General features: G+C 37.6%; 1 protein-coding gene across 1 annotated transcript in view; it reads left to right on the top strand.

The window, feature by feature from the left end:
- Positions 1–21,632, top strand: part of slc2a9l2 (solute carrier family 2 member 9, like 2) — a 90,345-nt gene that overhangs the window by 21,043 nt on the left and 47,670 nt on the right. Inside the window, exons 6-9 of the mRNA XM_053315115.1 lie at positions 1,102–1,247; positions 10,282–10,414; positions 16,326–16,513; positions 19,194–19,304. Of these exons, the coding sequence (XP_053171090.1) occupies positions 1,102–1,247; positions 10,282–10,414; positions 16,326–16,513; positions 19,194–19,304 (578 nt within the window). The remainder of the gene's footprint in view (positions 1–1,101; positions 1,248–10,281; positions 10,415–16,325; positions 16,514–19,193; positions 19,305–21,632) is intronic.

Below are 21,632 nucleotides of genomic sequence, written 5' to 3'. Positions count from 1 at the left end.
ATGTGTGATGAACAATAGGTGCTGTAGCTGCTCTCTTTGCAGGCCAAGGACTCCCACACATGTTGTTTTAGTTATCCTGTAATAATAATAATCAAACTTCAGTTCAGGTTGTAGGTGGTTGAAGCTGTGCTAGGAGCAGGTTGTGGCACTGCCTGTGGTAATAATGATTAGGACATCTGGAAGTTTAATGTTTCACAGTAAAAGTATGAATTTATTTTTTGTTAGCAGTGTATATCTTTGCCTTTATCTCTTTATCATAAAACAGAATTCATTATAGGTTCACAATAGGTTTAGGCATGTAATAGCGTTGGCTTTTTTCACAGTGAAATAAACAGCTGACAGATAAATTAACAAACACCAACGTGAGTTTCTTAACACCGTCTCAGAGAAACACTGTTGACTAAAAAATATATACACACATGAAATCGTAATGTTTACAGCATTGCTTTTTAAAATACTTATCTAATATCTGCATGGAAAAGAAATCACAAATTGCTAATTATTTAGATTAATTTAGGCTTTTGGTGTACCAGATACTTAAGGGGGAAAAAAGGAGATCCGTGCTCATTCATCCCTGTTGTAGTAGGTTGTGTTGCCTGCAGATATAAATTTAATTGAATTTTAGTTGCAGAAAATTGTTAGGCAGGCAGTAGGTTAAAACACCTGTAGGCAAAAATTTTAACAATTAAGTGTGGCCTAGCTCCTTGGGTAACTCTGTGGACATAATAGTGATGTATATGATATTTGGTAATGACTTAGTCCTTGAATAAAAGATCATTTGAATTGGTGAACATCGTATTTTCTTGGATTTGTAAAGTGTCATATGAGCAACAATAGCTACCTTGGCATCAATGTCCATGTTAGTAGCCATGGTATTGCCCCACAATTCAAGACAATTCAGCATTTCTCAAATGTTGCAAAGTAGCTGACAGATATCTACATGATTTTACAAAAGTCACCATCACATTAATCATATACATTTCCATGGAAACAAACACACAGGTTGAGACTATTTCATTTAGGCCAGTTATGTAGCACATTAAATGTGAAACTGAAATGTTCATATCATAAAAGATTAAACCTTTTGTTTTTTCCTTACAGGTATAGCTCTCAGCGCCCTCCCCATGTATCTGGGAGAAATTTCTCCAAGACATGTCAGAGGTTCTATTGGCCAGTTCAACTCCATCCTGATCTGCTTGGGAGTGTTTACAGGACAGGTGCTGGGACTGCCAGAGTTGCTGGGCAAGGTCAGTGTTGTTGGAAATGATAGACTGTATAGTAATGTAGTATATCCTATGGCACCTTTATAGTTTCCCTAAAGGATATTTTGAAGGCTGCTTTGTGATAGTTTTCTTTACTGGACTCTAGCAAATTAAAACTAGGACCACTAAATCCTGGATGGAGCAAAAAAAAGGTCAACCATGACAGCAAGTACCACATTTTTCCTCACAAGATTTATTAGCTTTGCATGTCCAGAGAGACTTCAAAGCTTTTTCTTTTGACGTTAATAAAGTCTGAGTTTGCTTTTGGAGACAGAAATTAAATAGAACCTGCTTGTTAAGGCATTTCTGCTCTGCCTTAAACATGATGTTGATATGTTGTATTGAAGTGCAAATATAAAGATCAGGACCCAGGTTCACCAATAATGCTAGACCATCACAAGTTGCTGTAAACCATCATCAGCAGTGATGTCTCACGCATTAAACATAAGAAAGATAATTCATTATTTAGATGTTGTTCCCTAACGGAAACAGACTTCTTAAGTTCTTCATAATGAATGATAAATGCAAAGAGCATTGTAAAAGTGAAATAAGATTACTATAAAAGAATGATAAACGTCATCATAAAAAATTAAAATAAGATTTAAAAGTGCGCCTGTGATTACCACAAATGCCTTTGTAGGCTGCAAAAAGACAATCACACAATCAGTAACATTTGCACACAATGTTGTATTATTTAAATTTCATCTATCGCCTTTTCTTTCATCTGCACATGTAGACAACCATTTATATAGATATGTTACCAGATGCTGTATAGGAAATGGTGTATGTTTATACATCTGGCTGTTTACAGCACTGCTTTAGTATCACTTCTCTTGCATCTCTCCAACAAGCTTAAGTGTCCTTAATCCTAGAAGCTTCCTACAACACCATCCTGACAACCTTTTTATTTCACACCAGTTCTCAACTTAATTCCTCTGACTCTGATGACTCTCTCACATGTCTGTTGTGTGACCTACGGGTGTGACGATATGAGACAAGACAAGACACGATATTGGGTTCACGAGATCGAGACGAGACAAGATTTTAATGATGTTTTTAAGAAAACTTCAATGAGGAAATACATGACTGTTCTTTTATTTGAAATTCACAAAATGGAAATAATGCAGATGCATTTTGAAATGTTTTAACTAATCATCCTGTAATGAATCACTTTAGTTCTACTTTCTAAATATATAATTATCATATGCAGTATGCAGCACTGTAAAAGGTTTCCCCATATAGATATTTTATAGATGGATAATATTGGTATTTATGGAAATAACAACCATAAATACAAAAGTTAGATTCAATCACAAATACCAAAAAGTAAATTACAAAGAGTAGAAACAATTCTAATATATAAATTAAATAAAGAATCCAATTATCACATTTATAACATATTGCTAATAAAAAAACACAGAAATCAAAGTCAATTGCACAAATCTAAATAGAATAGAATAACATATAAATGGTGTTATAATTTGGTAGTGTGACTCATTTTACTTTTGGCATCATTAGGCTTCCACAGCTGCACTAGATTCCCTCCTCCTACCTCAGGCTCTCAGTATAGAGACCTGAGGTTAACCTGCTCCTCTCCTCATCTCATACTTCTGTGAGATCTTCTCAACAGGTAGAAGCTGCAACAAGGTTAATGATCCACACGTGACATTATAAAAAGAAGACATGATGTGCAAATGAGTGATAAAAAAATGATCGTCTTTTCTTTTTTTTTTTGGTACGCCCCTTAATTATAGCTTCGCGAGACAGAATTCACTTCGACGAGAAATATCGTAACGTTTTAGTCACACCCCTAGACCTCAGTAAACACTCATTTGACGCTGAGGTGTGAATTAGGTTTTATTGGCAAGGACCTTCCATCCAGAACTGATGAAGCCTCATGGATGAGTGTCTGAGTTCATTTCAACTTGGCATTCAAGCTTGAGCTGGTACCAGAGAAGAAATAAAGCACTGAAGGATTTCTCATCACTTCTTCCTGTCCAACTGAACAGTGCAGGCTGCCTGACAACATTCCGCCATGTTGACTTGGACTATTGCTGTGTGCATTGGCAACGATGATAGATTTTCAGTTTATCTCTTTAGAGCTGAAAACAGACATTAGCCTAAGGCACATGTGCTTTGAAAGCCAAATTCAGTTGTGTAATGTTAACAGAAAGCCAATGATATGAAGCGTTGTTCTCCTGACATGTTCTGTTGACTTTAGCAAAAAAAATTAAAGGTCAAATGCATCTCCTCTAAATTGCTTTCCCATATTCAAAGTATGCAATTATACCTTGAGGATCTTTATCAGCAGCATTTTGTGACTTGTTGCCTAAAGGGTGATCTTGAGTATCTGTTGCTGTTCATTGTGGTCCAGTATGTATTCGTAATCCATACATTGTAATGGAGAATGAAGGTGCCCTTACACAATAGACTGAATACTGATACTGAAGTTTGCAGTAAGCTAGTTATGCCTGTCAAACAGAAGACATCAGTTGACCATAAAAGAGAAACATGGTAAAACATCAACATAAGCGTGTAATTGCTGTTTATGAAATTAAATTACTGGTAATTTGGAGGCCTACCCTTTGACTGCCAAGTGTAAGGACAAGTGGCAAATGATGTTAAAGCAAAAAGGGAGAGAGAGTAATTACTGACACATTTACCTAATTACTTTATTTTTTTATTTAATTTGTAAATGTTTTCCTTTGAAAATTACTGTAAAGAAGGAGAACGATACAATTATTTACCAGATTAGGCTAAGAGATATCTGGCCAAGAGAGGTCAGCATAATAGTTTTCGGCACATAATTGAGATAGAAATAGAACAGAGATAGCCCACTGGTGCCAAGGAAATGTAAGATTTAAAACCATAAATTGCATGCAATTATCTGAAGAAAAATTCAGCTGTGACAAATAGTGCTCTCCATCTTTTGTACTGTAGTTAGCGTGACATATAATAACTATGCCAGTGGAGTAGCTCTATTGATGCCTATGTCAGTGTTTTGGTTGGTTGGTCACCAACTTCAATCAGACTGAAATATGTGTTGGAAGGATTACTGTCTCATGACATGTGTACAGACATTCATGGTCCCCAGAGGTGATCCCCTGACCTTTCTTCTAGTGCCACTGGTTGACATGTTTTGGTATGCTATACAATTTTTGGGTGGATTGACATGCAATTTGCTATAAATATCCATGGTGCCCCAAGGATGGTTCTGAAAGACTTTGGTGATCTCAAGACCTTTTCTCTAGGCCAGCTGGAGTTTATATGTATTCAATGAAATATCTTAAAATCTATTGGTTTAGTTCAGACATAAATGATAAAGTTGGTGATACCTTATTCAGCTGTATTAGTATATTATTGTGTAGTATTGTATTTTATTTCCCTGCTGGTTATTTGTCGCCTCCTCTGATATTGTTGTGTAGGAACGAATGTTGTTGATTGCTGTTTGTTTATGTGAGGTCGGGCCTGTAGAAACTGAATTGCCCCTCAGGGATAAATAAAGCTGAATCTGAATTAGGAGACTAATTTGCCTCAGACCTGCTTTAGACCCATCACTATGAGACGGCTGATACTGGGGTATTAATCTTGTTTTAGTAACGATTTGAGTTTGTCCAGTCATAATGAAATGGGTCCACAAAGCCACGGACTCACTTGATTGGAAACCGTGGCAGAGAGTCAGCTGTAATTGTTGTCATGCACATAATGCATCAACACAATATTCAGTCAGTGTGTGGAGTGCATGGTTTAAAGAGTAAGCGCCCAATAAAAATCTCAACAACTATCAGGATGTGTATGGTTTCCCTTGAGATTTGTTATTGAATATCTAATATTTTACTGCTCATAGAAACACCCACGGTCATGTACAAAACTTTCATTACATTGTATTGGTGGATGAATGCGTTTTAGAGAGTGAGAGTGTTATAAATATGGCATTGATTTGTCTGTGTAATTGTTGGCACATGAAAACATACTTCAAAGCAGCAAAGAACTAGTCTGCATCCGGCATTGTGTGAAGCTTATCCTTTGTGCTGTAACATATGTGCATTCCAACAGTGCATTAGCATTCATTCCAACAATGACAATTTAAGAGCAGCAACGTATCTCTAAGCCAGTGAATGTCTCATTTTGGATGAAACCTTTATTTTCATTTGATTTCTATAGACAATCCTATACTGCTTCAGTATTTATATATAATCTGTTTTCAGTCTCCAACTCTTTTCCTTTCTCTCTAAATCCAAGACCAAGTAAGAGGAAATATGGTTTTATTTTGACCTAAAGGGAATGGGACAGAAACTCATTGTGTTTCTGCTTTGGCGTCTTGTTTTGGATTTAAAATTATTGCCGACTTTAAAACCACTTGGATGTCTGAACCTTGAATTGATACAGAGTAAAACCTTTTCCAAACCAAATGTATTATTCTCTGGATCAATCTGTATTTTCACCTTCAAGTAAAGTGAAGGAAGAAATCAGTACTGTTTGGATATTGATGTATGTCTTGAACCATGAATCTTTTCATTCATACTGTTTTTTTTCCCACTGTCACTTTGCACTGACATTTAGACATCAGCATAGAAACCAAAGCTTCTCTCAAAGCAGGTGGATGCCATCCATCATTTCGTCCAGCAGACCACCTTTATAAATATCATATGGAGTTGTGTGTCTTCACACAACCACTGTTATGTATTCATGTCACCTTTCTGGCAGCCTGTTTCCTTGTCATTTGACAAGACCATCACAGACATAGTATGTGACATATCTGATGATAATGCCACCATGGTTTTTGCTGGCCTTTGCATGTATAGGTTTCCTCTCAGTGGATGCTGTTAATAGGATACGGTCTGAGATGTCAGTTGTTGTGAGGTGCCAAATGGTGATATGCTTTTACAAATGATTAATTACTCTAACCTTCATGCCCAGCTATTGACTTTCCAATAGGGAAACATACCAACATTACAGCAGGAGGAGGCTTTGAGCCAGTCTTTCACTGAATGCTCCGTAGACACTGAACTCATCAGCATGTCTCAAATGCAGATTTCACCAGTACAGTTACATTCAGGGGCCTTAATGGTGCCTCATCTATACTCAATCACAACCATATTTGACTTCAAAGGGTTGTTTAAACAGACAAAAAATCAATGGTCACTTCAGTGCCAGTTCATTTCACTTGGTATGGTTCTCACACAAGATGTCAAACATCATATTAATGTGGTCTTCTAAATTACCTGCCTGCAGGTATTGTGCATGTGAACGCTTTCAGCTCTTGGTAGTCTTAATTATACAGTGTACAATATTCTATCCAATCTCTCCATCTTGCCCTCAGTGAGGTGCGGTTGTTTCTGGTTTCTTTATAAACATTTATTGTATATACATATATAAGGAGACGGGAAACAACCTTAGTCATCAGCATCCTGATGAAGGCAAGGTATTGCAGGTGAAAACATTTACAAAATGTAATTAGAACTGAAAAAAAACAAAATACTATTAAACTGCAGTTCCACTGACTGTGAGGAGGACTGCTTTAATATTTTCAGAATGGGACACCAAACGAAACACCTGCAAGGGCAACTGTCAATTTGCTCTTCTAACAGAGCATCAGGAAAATAGGCTCAAGGAAAAGGTGACATTCATTGCAAACAGCTACAGGCAGACAGATGATGGGCTTTTGATTTGCTGATTCTGGTGTCATGAGATATTTTACCAGCCGGGCTCTCATTTTCTGTGAGAATCCACCGTGGAAATGGTGTTGCGTTTATCCTATTTACTGACATACAATAACTGCAGAGAGATCTTTATCTCTCAGGTAATAGAGAGATTGTTCAGTCATGACAAAATACATGATGCTACTGCAGAAAGAATGGTAAGAAGGCATTTTCATACTTTAAAGTTTTGTATCATTTTGCCTGATACACCACTGTATTGATAAAAAAAAGCTTATTTAACTTTATTTATATAAATATCTTGTGATCTTTAGGTGTCTTCCTGTAATGCACCTTGTTATCCATCATACCTTACTGTAGAGTCTAACCAGCTAACAGTGAGTGACAGCCAATTAAACCTCCCCACCTGCTGTGGAAAGAAAGATCTGCAATTAACTGTTACTATCCCCACTGAACCTGGTTAAGATAATCAAGGAGCAGGTTTATATCTCACTTGAAGACAGGTCTGGCTAAAGTACTTCAAATGGACCTAACACAGATAATATTAGCTTGTATAAAAAAATCAAGCTTTTGTCCACCTGTCCACCCATTTTCCTTACCTCTATCTGCTCATTCTAACCCTCCTTTCTTGTTTTTGTGGTGGTCTTCCAGCTGAGCTGTTGGGGAATGCTACCATGAAATGAACTTTCTCCTCCGCTCGTTCCTCTGAGTTGCAGACTACAGAGATGATGTCTTTCATCCTTTGCTTTTGTTCAGTCACAGGATAACAATGTAGACCCTCCAGCCTCTACATTCTCACAGGAGATGATTTCAATGAAAAACTGCAAGGCTCTTGGAACACAACAATCAACCATTTGTCTGCTTTTGTTCAGTTTACTGTAAACCAGTATAACTCCAGGTCATAGCTGGGCTTTCTGAGCTGTGATTGTTTCATCACTGGGGATGATGGGATCAGGGCCCAAGGGGAAGACAGCCTGGCTCATCCATTTTATCCTAGTTAAAAACAACATTTGATGGACACCATCACATATTCCTTAGTTCATATTGTAAACAGTGCTGTCACTGTTTGTGTGTGAGAGAAGGACATGTATGCTATGTGCCATGACCCATTCTGCACCCACACATTATCATTCTCCACTCTCTCGCCTTGCAATTGCAAAAGTCAACTACGGTTTGCTATGTATATCCCCAACAGGCACAGTCCAACATGATTATAGGATTTGTACAATATGTGGATGTTAGTGTGACGCCTTGCTTCCTGTCAGTGTTGGTCTGATTTTCTAGCCTTTTGGTGTAAGTAATCTGTTTTCCAGTGCATTAAATATCAGATATCCTACATTGTACTTATGCCTATATGCAGTATATTAATATTAAATTAAATTAAATTAAATTGTACAGTACATGAATTAGATTTTTTTTTACTGTTAGAGGAGCCTCCAAAAGGTCTAATCTATTCGCCTACTCTCATCTCCAGCTGGGATAAGACGACCCGCCACGCAGCACCAGTGAGACCTGGGTTTATATATTCTTACATTGACACAGCTTACCCAAGATTTAGTGCACAGAGGATCATAGACAATTATTGGACTGTTACCAGTTAAGATAAGCCTGACAAAGGGACAGCATAGATTTTTTATATCCTAAGAGACATGTCGAAATTGCCTTACTGAGACAGTTTACTTAAATCCACAAAGAATTATCACAGATCAGACTCAGCAGTCCCTCTGTAGCCCCTGGGAGCATTTCAGAATCTTTCAGCTCATTGTCTTTATTTTACAGCCAGAGCTTTACCATTTTGGTTTGGTCTGACCACGCTTATCAACCTTGTTTCAGCAGGTAGTTATTTACAGAGCCAAACTGACACTGTGCACCACCCGCCCAGCACCAAAAACAGACAGACCAAGTTAGTAACTAAAAGGAGAGTGGACAGGCACATCACTCTAAATGAATGCTAATGGTGCTCAATGTCTGTTAGATGTGTGCAGGCAGTTATTTACTAACACATTCACCATTTTGTGTTTACAGCTTGCTCCATATCCTAAAATTGACTAATAGTAACTAAGGAATATTACTGCTTTGGTATAAATCTTTGATTTGGATCATCAAAGATTTCAAAAAAGATTTCAAACATTTTGCCACTGTGTTTAAAGGTGCATTATACTGTAGCACATTGAGTACATTTATGGCTTAGGCTGCATTGACATTGTTAAAGAAGTGTTGATTACATTTTTTGAAAAGTTGTATTTGTATTTCATAGGTTAGAGGAATAAATCCCCAACAGACTTTCTCTGAGTGGAGAGCTGACATTTTATTATCTCCAAGGGTTGGTGGGGTTCAGGATGTTCGTCCATATCTCCTTTTACTGTCTCTGCATAACTTCTAATAATCCCCTCACATTTACTCATGTGACACCATGAAGCATACAAGTTGTTTATTCTTTTATCTTTCCTAAGGGGAATGTTTTGTGTGGGGTATTTGTATACTTGTGTGTATTTACAGTTTATACTGTAGGTGTGACACACCATTAGTGGTGATAAATATTTGACCTTCAAGGCATTTTGTGATGAAATCACCGTGTAATGGCCAAATGGTCAACTGAATTAGTTGTTTGTCTTCTTTGCAGTTTCTACAAGCACTTTGGAGTACAGTTCTGATATAGAAACAAAATGAAGAGTTCCCTGTGTTATAAACTTTGCTTTATTGGCCTTATATTAAGCTGATCATTTTGTGCTTTAGCTGTCATGGCAGGGACCGGGAAAATGGCCAACTCATGTTCTGAATTTATCTAAGCTCTTAAAGCAGGAATGCCTTTGACCAAAGTCACTTCCAAGACAAGAAGGAGGCGTCACTTAAAAGCATCTATTATAGTACTAACTATTATAGTTAAAAGTATTTATTGTTGTTGTTGGGCTATAGGATGAAAATGGATTTTGTTTTGTTTAGTTCAATTTTTATTTAGTTAATTTGTGTTCCTTTATATTGCTAAACATTTTTCATTCACCCTTTTCACCTTGTTAACAAACAATACAACAGCATTTAGCTCACAGAGACATAGAGATGTATTACTCTAAGGAAATATATGCATGAAGATATATATTATTTGAAGACCGCAAGTCTTGTGCTAGGCTTTCACATTCGAAGCATCGCCATAATCATGTGTCCTCATTTCTGCAGGCACGGTAACACAGTGTTGCATTCAGATGATAATCACAATTGCTTGCAGGAATTCTTAATGAAAGAATGATGTGGATCTACTTACACAACAGCTGTAAAACACATCTGTTTTGTCCAACTCTGTGGCACTTCCATGTCTGAAGCTTTGATGTAGTTTTTTTTGTGTGTTGATGTTTTGACTGCAGGAGTCCAGATGGAATTACCTGTTTTCCTTCTTGGCTTTGCCAGCACTGCTGCAGCTGTGTGTGTTGCCTTTCCTCCCAGAGAGTCCTCGCTTCCTGCTGATGGAGAAGAGGAATGAGGCTGCAGCAGAAAGAGGTATTACACACACACTAACAGAGACACTTGTGCAAACCCTCTAACTCAACTACGTCTGCAGAATGTATACAGGCTGCTGCTGCACTAAGTCTAATGCAATAGCTCATTTGCATTTGTAATGTCTGTGTTTGTGACTTTCTGTTCTTTAAAATAATACACGTCCCATGTAGCATTACACAAATTACCATATATATAGGGTGATGTGAGTGCGACTTATTGATTGACTCATGGATTAGATTCCAGATTCTGACCCATGGCCCACACACTTTATATTAGCAATACCCTGTAACCCTTTAATTTCAGTTACCAAGCAGCACAGTCATGAGTAAATAAGCTGTGAAGGAACACTGTAGCCTCCAACTCAACTCAACTTAATTTTCGGTCAGTGCAGAGAAACTTCCTCCATGTGAAAACGTCCATTATTAAACTCTGCACATGCTGAACATCATTCTGCACAGTGAAGCTCAAACATCCAAATGAAGCAATGATGCATTTTTGAGTGGAGGAGATCTTTAATTCAACAAAGCAGGCGGACAATCGTGATATTTTTTTTTTTAGCTCAGTTCAGTTACATTTTAATTCATTTATGAATCCATGACCACAGTCCCTCGTCATCATGTGTGTGCTCTAATACTCACCTAATCTATATTCATTCTCTCACTAAGCCAACATTTTTAATTTTGAGGGGATTTTGTAAGAGGATGATCTTATAGAAACATGTGACGTCAGATATGACTTTGATCAGTTTAGTCCCTGATGTGCTTTGAGACCTTTGATGTCTATGTCTATACATTATACATGGGTGCTCTCTGAGGGTTTAGTTGTTTTTGTTCCTTGCAAATTAGAACATCCGCTTTTGTGGCAAATGAACTCAAAGTTGTGCAAGACTTCATCAAGGTCAAAGGAGTGAAGTAAAACCGTGGGCTACTTGTGATCCTGATAAAAGGCATGATCAAATGTCATTTTCTTTGGTATTACTCAGTTTCTAACATAAATCAGATTATACCAGAAATGCCAAGGAGGAAACAACACTAACAAAGAGAGAAAAAAAACAGAACATTTAAATATAATTGATGATATTGTCAACTGTATACAGCACCATGTATGAGACATTATTATATATCTGTGGCATCTGTCTCATTTATTCAAAGGGAATAACCTATTAACAATACCTGATGGAAGAATAATAAGATATCAAGAATTATGCTCACACCACAGGTGTCCCATATAGTAGGCTTCTTGATCAGAATAGAAACAGAATGAGGAATAACTGAGTTGATAAGACTATTGCTCCAGGCCAGCGTCTATATAGAAGGAAGTATTGTAGGAGCTTAGGTAAAATGTAGGTAAAAGATACCTTTAGAAACCCAGGAATGTTTTTATTGACAATAAGAATCTGGCAGATTCCATCTCTATTTACATCTACAATATACCTGATGCTATCTTGGAAAAGTTACTCCATTTTCACATTTGCAATTTAAAAAGTATGCAACACAAACACATTGGATTTGCAACAAAGCACAGCAGGATTCAAACTTTCCATTGACTCCAAAATGTGCAAATTGACTAGTAACCTGCAAAGGTCATCGATAGAAGTGAGCAGCATTGATGATTGTTCTCTTGTTTCTGTTTTTTGTTCATTTAGTCAACACAATTAAATTTAAAGTTGGTTTGATGAGCATAATCAACAGAACATGCAGAATGTTCTCAACAAACTAATACAAACAATATAAAAAGACTATTACTAATACTAACTAAAAAGTTCTTGCTTTGTGCACTGTAAATGAAGTCCCTCCTGTAGAGTCCTAGATCAAATGAAGACAGGCACAGCACTGGTGGCATGTTCAAACATACTGTTATTATTCACTATTATGCAATAGTTTCTTTTTGAAAACTAGTTTTCACATTGTGTGTTGCCGTTAATCTTCAAGTTTAATTCAAGGACAGTGCTCATACTTTATTTGATGGACTCTCTTTTTTGCCATCTGTCTTTGTTTATAGCTACTGTCACCAAATAAATAATTCTAACCTTGAGTCTGCTCATTAAACTGGAGTTCATGTTTTTCCACTCTTTTTAACAGGCACGAAAGACCAAAACAAAAGTCAGCAAGTAGAGATCTTTATAAATCAATGTTAAGTGTTAAGCAACCATAACAAAAATATTCTGTTAACATGGTGGGAGGCAATACAGTCTGTAAAACTGTCCAATTAACTTTAAAGGTCATGCTGAGCTCTGAATATCTTTAACTGCCACTGCGTTGTATTTAGAGAAATGTGATCTTCCTGCCTGGTGCTTTATCTGAACATTAGTCAATCACTGGCTGTGAGAATCGCTCCTCGAGGAAGCGATTAGTGTTTGGTGAAAATGACATTCTGTCCAAACTCTCCTCACATCTTCCCTACATGTGGCAGCCAACATTTTGCTGGCATGAGTGTGAACATCGCTGCCGATTCATGTCGTTGGCTTGTGTTACGAGCACTGCGGTTGGGGAATTGTTGTCAGTGGCACAAATCTTGAGGGGTGGGCCTGTAGTGTCCTATTATCATCATACAGTGTCAGACAGAAACAGCATGTTCTCTTGCACCCCATCTCATCTCTTGTCATGTTGTATATCTGCAGTGGTCATGCCCTCCATTTAAAGGTTACAGAGGTTGAAGATGAGATAGTATTGTGTACTAAAGGATGTCAGTGCGATTGCCAAACTGCTGTTAATTTTAGTATTGCCTTGACTCAACAGTATTATTTTGCTGTCACTCCCATTTTTGCCCCACTGCTGTCTATGACACTATATGAAATATTAAACTACATATTTCTGAGCTACTTTTAAAGATTCAATCTTCAGTAGGACTGAATGAGCTTGGGGCTGAGTGCCACAGGCAGTGTTGGGAGTTTGGAAAGTAATAAGAGACTGACTAAAGCACTGTTTGTTCTTTAAATTGAAGCAAAAGAAAAAGAATAAAAGCCTCCACATTAACCCTCATCGCTTTTAGATGTTCTTTGAAAACCGAGCTCAGTAATGTTTTTGAATCCCCACAGTGACCTTGTAGAGTCCCCTCTCAAGCATTGTATCATTCAGGCTGTCAGTTGTGTCAGTTGGGGTCTTTCAAAGGTTTTTTGTTGTGCCATGTCTTTCCATCTTGTGGCAGTGTGAGGTCGTTGGACACAACGGTGATTTAGAGTGGAGCCCCAATATCCTCCTGCTGGGAAGATAAAATAGGCTACCTCCTGAGGGACAGTGACACTATTGCACAGCCCACCATCATCATATAAACATCAATACCATGACATATCATGCCACGGATATAGACAAACCCAGTATGAGTCTGGATTCAGGTGGGTTTCCATATGTTCTATCAGCAGTGAGACTCAATAGCATACTCATTTACATGAGCTAATCTAGATAGTAATTAGTGTTATGTTGACATAAGATGTCATGGTGGTGTCTTACTCAGGTGACATCATGTGGGTTTCTTGCCTTTTATTTATTAACTTACAGTTTTTACATCACTGTAGATTCTCTTTCTCAGTATATTAGATTTGCTGTTTTTTATCTTTAAAATATACAATATACATGAAAGAATAACGTGAGTTAAACAGAGTTTCAATTCATGCTCTGATCATTTTGTTTAGGTTTGTTTAGGTCTTGTTTAGTTGCTACACAGGTTCAAGGTTCTAATTGGCTTCAGCTAAAAGTTTTATTTTAGGAACAGAAATGTGATAGTAGTGAAAGGTATTTGTGTTAGACATACATTTTGATGCCATTTCACACTCATTTACTTTCATAACTATACATCAAAACCTACAACTGTGTAATTCTTTCCACAGGCAAAATATCAAACTTTCTCTGAACCCTGTGTGTGTGTGTATATGTATGTATATATATATATATATATATATATATATATGTATATAGTCATACATTTCATGAGATGTAATGCCTTGTTTACAGCATAAACAACTAATTTTATTTCTCTCTCCCTCTCTCACTCTCTCATGCTCACACCCACACAATTTTCATGCCTTAAAAAAGCCACTCTGTGCCACCCTGGGGACCTTGGAGCATGCTTTAGTTTGACCAGTTTTTCTACCTCCTGTGGGGTCACTGTTCACACAGTGTGCCATCCAACTCTCACATCATAATGACCTGCTTTTAGTCAGTGTCTGTGTGTAGAGATTTGCTATTCTGGGTTGTGTCCTTAACCTGCACCCATCTTGAGTTCCCATAACCCCGGGAAATCACCTTTACAGGAAAAAGGATTAAAGTGAGGGAAGAAGTGACTTAACACCCACAGTTCCCCCCTAGTCTATCACATCCAAATAGCACGAGTTCAAACAACCTTCAGAAGCTAAGCTGCAAAGGACTGACAGAAAATACTCGATGCCATTCTGTGTCACACACAAATATAACATGTGCATGTAATTCTGGTTTAAAGGTTTGGTGATTGAAAACTATTTTAAAAACTACAATAATCTATCTAACATTTAGGATGCACAAAATATCAGTTGTATTAACTTGCTGCAGTATACGACAGAGTATTAGGGCCAGACTAAGAGATTTTTTTTTGTGTGTGTGTGGAAATTGCGAGAATAAAGTCATAATATTACGAGACCACCTTCTCCAGCACATCCCAAAGATTCTCAATGGGGTTAAGGACGGGACTCTGTGGTGGACAATCCATGTGTGAAAATGTGTCTCATGCTCCCTGAACCACTCTTTCACAATCTGAGCCCTATGAATCCTGGCCAATGAAATATTAGAGTGTGTAACCTTTTTTTTGGTGGCAATTTTTTTTTTGGCCAGGCAGTGTATTTTCCCTGTGGGTCTTTATGAGGAGTTATCACTGAGGTTGATCCATACTGATTACATCTTAATTTCCTCTGGCCATAAACTGTGGGCTAGTAACCACTTGTAAGTGTGTGACAAATAAGCAAATACTCAATCTTTTGGCACATCAGCATCAAATTATTATCAGTGAAATGATTGTGCAAATGACTGTTTCTATTGTATTTCGAAGAAAAAAACACATAGACTTGGAAAAACTCAAACTGTATGTTATACAGTTGGTTTGACATCCTGAGATCAAAGGGTCAGGGAGCATACTAACTTTATTTATTTATTGTAATTGTAAAAAATTGACGAAAAGATATATTTGTAAAATAAGCCTTGTGGCACATGAGAGATATTAGTCTGTATGTTATACAGTTGGTTTGGAATGTCAAATGAATATTAAACTAACTTAATGTCGCTACCACAGATAGCCTTGAAGTCGACCACTACCAGACAGCTCCTCTTCCACAAAAGAAGCAATTTCCTCCATGTCTCTGTGGTTCTTTCTTTGAAACAGACACAGGCGTTTGCACAATCGTTTCAAAGTCCTGATACTGATAATAATTTGATGCTGATGTGCCAAAAGATTAAGTATTCCCTTATTTGTTTTTCTCAACATTCCTCATTTTAACGCAGGGGGAAGACTCTTTCTTGTAGGAATTCTCATAAAATCATTCTGAAGACTAAAAAGTGTAAAGGCGCCACATGAGTAACTACCAGATGGGCAGTGTGGAAGTGTTGTCCTGGGTAGGAGATTTCAAAACTCCAGAAAAGATAAAGGGATAGGTGTAATTCAAGGTTAGAATATAGACCATTGATTTCAAAGACACAGGAGTTGGGGCCAGTCACTGGTATAGAAGCTAGATAAAGCTTCAGGGATACAATGCTAGCTTTGTATTTTTCATCAGTCTAAGTGGGTGTTAAGTTTCATTGGCTCTGAAATAAATCCCCAAGTTCTTTGATCTCAGCATGATGGTTGTTTCTCGTGGATTACTAAACCGTTTTTGATGTGTAGATATTTTTAACTCTGTGTGTGTGTGTGTGTGTGTGTGTGTGTGTGTGTGTGTGTGTGTGTGTGTCAGCCTTTCAGAGGCTTTTGGGAAAGAAAGATGTGTCCCAAGAGCTGGAAGAGGTTCATGCAGAAGCTCGAGCTCAGAACAACGTACACACCATCTCTATGTTACAGCTGCTGAAGACCCCAGCTGTTCGTTGGCAGCTCATCACTATCATCATCACAATGTCCTGTTATCAGCTTTGTGGCCTTAATGCTGTAAGTCTTGTTCTTTAACCATGTTCTGTATTGCAGTACATTACATTTAGGTGTTAATGTTATTTTATTTAAACACATCCTTTTTTACAAACCGTGTGTAACAGCCAGAGACTCTTGACGATGCTTGTCACGCCTCCAGTCACACCTCTAGTTACACCTCGCCCTTGTCAATCAGTTTTCAGCCCACGGTTGACAGATTTACACAAGTGCATTGGCAGGAAGGTGAAAAGTGTTTCCTCTTCTACTTGAGTGACTCAGACAAGGGAAACAGCAAGCCATTCTACTCTCTTCTTACCACACCATGTACAACAGGCCCAGATGTGTTCTCTGTCTCAGGCCATTATTGACCTAAAACTGTAAACACAGCTTTTACAGTACATGTTATCATCTTAATAGATATTTATCTGATAGAATTCAGTGGGTTTGGAGCTGCTGCTGGATATGATGCTAGTAAGAGCAGTGAGACTGAACCAAGACAGTGAAGATGAGGGCCATAATACCAAAACATGAGCTGAAAGACTCTAAAATGCTACGAACAAACAGAGTTGGGTGATAATTATCTGTGGGTTTGTCACTTTGAGTGGCTTCTTTCACATTACATTTGCTCCATTGCTAGTATGAAAAATGTTGATAAGTGCAGGTTGTGTTGTGCTACTCACTCATTGGAGCTATAGTTTTTGTTTAGCCAGAAATAATGCTTTCTGAGTTTTATTGTGAAAACACCTGAGAAACTGCCAGCTGCTAACACCCCTAATACATTAAAATAAGTTTACATAAAGACCTGAACATTTAGGTTATTTTTGTAAGTTTGAAATATTATTATATAAACCAAATAATTCCTAAATCTCTTACTTAGATTTATGAATAAGCAGAAATATGGGGATGTTTGACCAAAAAAATGACAGGACTAGCAGTTAATTGCGTAACTGCTGAGGTGTGCTGTCGTCTCTGTATTGTCACAGTGCTACTCTTTGGTGGATTAGGTGTGACCTCAAATGTGCAATCTTTTTTTTCTTTGGAAATGTTACACGTTAAAATAATCTGCAAAAGTACATGTTTTATCTTGCAAAAGGAACTGTAAAAATATGGAGCATAAGAAAAGAACAAAAGTAGTCCCCAGTTTCTCGCCTCAGTTAGTGTAGCTCAGTCTCTTTTTAGGTTTGTGCTCAGCACCGCTGTGTTTGAGGACCCGTGGGCATGGAGAAGTCACTGTGAGTCACTCTGTCCTGTGCACTCTGTAGACAGGAAGAGATGTTTCACCATCGTCCACCTGCTGTGTGGCAGTGCACTCGGTGGGTGGTAATGACTGTTGTCCTGTTATGGGACCTAACCTCTCTGTCTCGGGTATACAGATGCCAAGAATATCCCAGCAAGAGGAGAACAGTTGCGGCTCATTGCTGCCATCCACCACTCAAAAGAGAGTTACAACAAAAAGCAACCTTAAATGATTTACTTTCCATCACCATGTGGAATAATTCTTTAACGTGGAAAAAACCTAAACAATGTGAAAGACAAGATTAAAGCTCAACTAACGATGCAGTCGAAACAGATCATTTTGGGTTTAAAGCTTCATGAATTATTGGCAGAAAACAACAGTCCTTTGACTGACATAGTTTAGTAGGCTTCATGCAGTGCATGCAAATGGATTCTAAGCTTGTCTCCAGCTGAAATTCATATTCATTTAAAATCACGACAAATCTGATAGGTTGATTTACTTCTTAGTAGCAAAACTGGAAATCACAAACCTCATCTGAATTATCATATGACCATGACTTCATTTACATACATTTTCATTTCAAGATGACAGGAAGGTAATTCAGACCACTCTAGAGGTCTCTATTTTGATTGTTGTATTAACTACCCCATCACCATACGACCCATCAAAGGATTCCAGTAAATGTCACAATCTGAGAAGCAGTTGGTGATGAAACAACAGCTTATTGTGCTGCTGGGAAGATAAATTGAGAATCTCGAGATATTCCTGGAAGTAGAGTTACAGTATTAATGCTTCAGCTAGTCAAAACTGATTTTCTTGACAGTTGTGTACTTGTTTTGTTTTCACAGTGTTACCTGTCAAAAGGAAGGTTAGAGGAGAGAATGCAGAGAGAAAAGACTAATCTTCCTTTAAATGTTACATTTAACTGTGGAATTCTTCAAGCTCTTGTACTCTTAGGGCCTGTTTTACTAAGATCCCAAATAGTGGGTACTAAATTGCGTGCACAGTGCAATAGAGTGCGTTTCATTTGTGCACGTTTTGTGGGTGATCTACTAAGAATAACTGTGTAAATGAAAACAGGTGCAACAGGGTGGAGACAGCAGTATCTAAATGATATTTTGCGTGTCTGAATGGAGAGTTTGGACGAGCAGAAAGCTGCAAGCACTGTGTAAACAGCTGCATTGACACCAATAGAAGTATATCTGTTTTGTTACGTGCATGAGAAAGATGTCTGACAAACACTTTTCAAACACCTTCTGTAGGCACAGACTCAATTATGTTGGGAGTAATAAGAATGTAACATCAAATGATGTCATTTCTTACAAGCTCTTAAGGCCAGCAAGATGGCCTGGATGTCTATGATAAAATATATTTTATATGAATTGTATGTTTTTTGCTCTCAGATATATGTCTGACACATAAAAGAACTGTGCAGTTTTAAAGTATTGTTATTGTTTTTTATAGATCTGGTATTACACCAATGGGATCCTACGGGAAGCAGGCTTTGCTGAGAACATCCTCCCCTACGTAACCCTGAGCACAGGGGCTACAGAGACTTTGGCTGCCATTATCTCAGTGAGTATTACTACTTTAAAACATCTCTGGTTCCGGCTATACGTTTGCTCTTGGGAAATAATTACAAAGTAAGGTTTTACTTCACTTGTGGTCTTGACAGTCATGGGCTAGTCACAGGCAGGAGGTTCACAGAAAGGTTTAAAAATGCTGAATTAAAAGCAGAAATTACATTTGATCCTCTTATTGTCATGCTAATTGAGCTATTTTTTCCACTAAAGCAGTCAGGGGTTTGATTTCACTGCTAGTTTAAAAAAAGAAAATTGACTATTTCGTGTTGTATTTGAAAAAAGGCTGAAGGTCAGCAATATCCATGCACATGTGACACACATAGGTTTGTCTTTATAATGAATTAAGATGGTACTAAGCACAGTTTTAGGAAATGTCTCTTTTTATAATCTTTATGTAAGATGTTTTCCAGAAATGACTTAGTGAACATATCAGCCAGCCACCTCACAGTACAGGAAAATAACTCCATACTTCTGGCAGCTCAGCACTGCATTATACAGTAGATTTATTTGACTGGGAAATGATGGTGTTGTCAGAGATGATCAGCTTAGTTGATGTGGAAAGGCACAGCAAGAGTATTCCTGCTCTGGAAGCAGATTTGCCACTAAATGGCTGAGCAGGGAGCTTTTGGCACTTAACAGTTGGCAGCTTGTTAGGTAGATACAGTACAGTAGCAATTCACACCTGAGTATTGTGTGATGATGGATGTTTCCAGTACACCAATATATATAGAAAACATGCTTTGTAATGATAAATCTAAATGATAAAACCCATAATAAAATGAAAACACTACGTATACAGTACAGTCTGACACAAAGCAGAGTTTACAGATATCTTATCTAATACATTTGTCCTCTATTGAATTGTCAGTGTCAGAAAATATGAGATTACACAAGAAATTATTTTTGATGCACGACGGGGGGTGATTTTGATATCTTATTCTTTTTGTAATGAATGCCAGCATATGACTTGTACTCCGGAGAGGTAGAGTGGTGTGAGACTAACTGCAAGAGAAAGGATTTGATTTGATTTGATTTGCCGTAGTCAAAATCCTGTTAACTTTTGCTGTAGATATGCTGACCTATTGATGGCTCTCTGCTATTGATGCAGAGTACATCATACAAGATAGAACTGTGCAGGCTGTGTTACTTAGCCAGACAGTAATGCCAGGCCCATGTTCCAAAAAACAAAACTAGAAATTCCTGTAGGGCAGATATGTATTCTGAAACATTTCCTCTTTTTTCACTTCAAGAATCTAGTCTAGTTTGTGGACTTCTTCTGAAAATGTCCCTGCAAACTCTTCCCAGGTCTGCTCTGTGTTTAACAACGCTTAAACTCATTTAGTGAATACTTGTACAGCATTCATTAAGACTCCAATATTAGGGTTTGTCCTTTAATGTCATTGATGTTAAATTGACTTTTCTGTAGCTGACTTCTTGACTAAAACTGATAAGTGAGCCAAAGAGGATAAGTGAGTAAGAAAAACTGAAACTTTATTAGATTCATGTGGGACTACTTAATTAAGAAGAAACAATGATGTCAGCTATTCAATTAAGACGAAAAGCTTTTTATTGTTGCCACCTTTGAAACAGGAGTCTTTCTTTTCTTACATTTGTATTATCCTCCAGAAGGTCTTCACTTTTTAATCTGTTATTGATTTGATTGTCCTTATTTTCCTTAGATGCATTGGAAATGAAAACACTAATGCAAATGTCAATTTCTGAGTTTAGTTTCCAAAAACCAAACTGAGTTCTTGTTACATTTGGGGACCATTTAGGTCAAAAGGGTCAAATCATTTACCGGTGTAATACAAACACAGCTTCAGGCACAATTTCTGTGTATCAAGCGCTACTTTACAAACAAGAACATGGCACAAAATGCAGTGAGCGATCAACTTGTCATCTCGCTTCAATTAATTAGTGTTTTAATCCCCTGTGTGGGTGCTATCTATGCCTGTGATTCCTCACAGCATGAGTGCATTAAGTATTTGATTCGTGGCAGTGACAAGACCCCACTGAGTGACTTCAAACATCTGGCATCCTTCAGACACCAGTTTTTCCTCTCAGCCTACAGCATCCTCACCCAAATGGCTTCTACAGACCACCCTTATTTTAATGCTGAAAATAATGAGCTAATACCACACACAAAGAAGTGATGAGAATAATTTATAATAAAGTGCTGGTATTGTGGAAAATAAAAAAATAGAACTTTGGCGTAGACTAGTTTGATGGTGGGAGTCCTCCTCTGCTGTAAACTTATTTATTTCTATCTTCTCTATTTTTTAGTTTTTTTGAAATTTTGAAATTTTAAAATTCCCTACTC

The sequence above is a fragment of the Scomber japonicus genome, chromosome 3 (assembly GCF_027409825.1).
Source record: "Scomber japonicus isolate fScoJap1 chromosome 3, fScoJap1.pri, whole genome shotgun sequence".
NCBI lineage: Eukaryota > Metazoa > Chordata > Actinopteri > Scombriformes > Scombridae > Scomber > Scomber japonicus.
The sequence above is the reverse complement of the archived record's forward strand: the minus strand, read 5'-3'. Positions and strand labels throughout refer to the sequence as shown.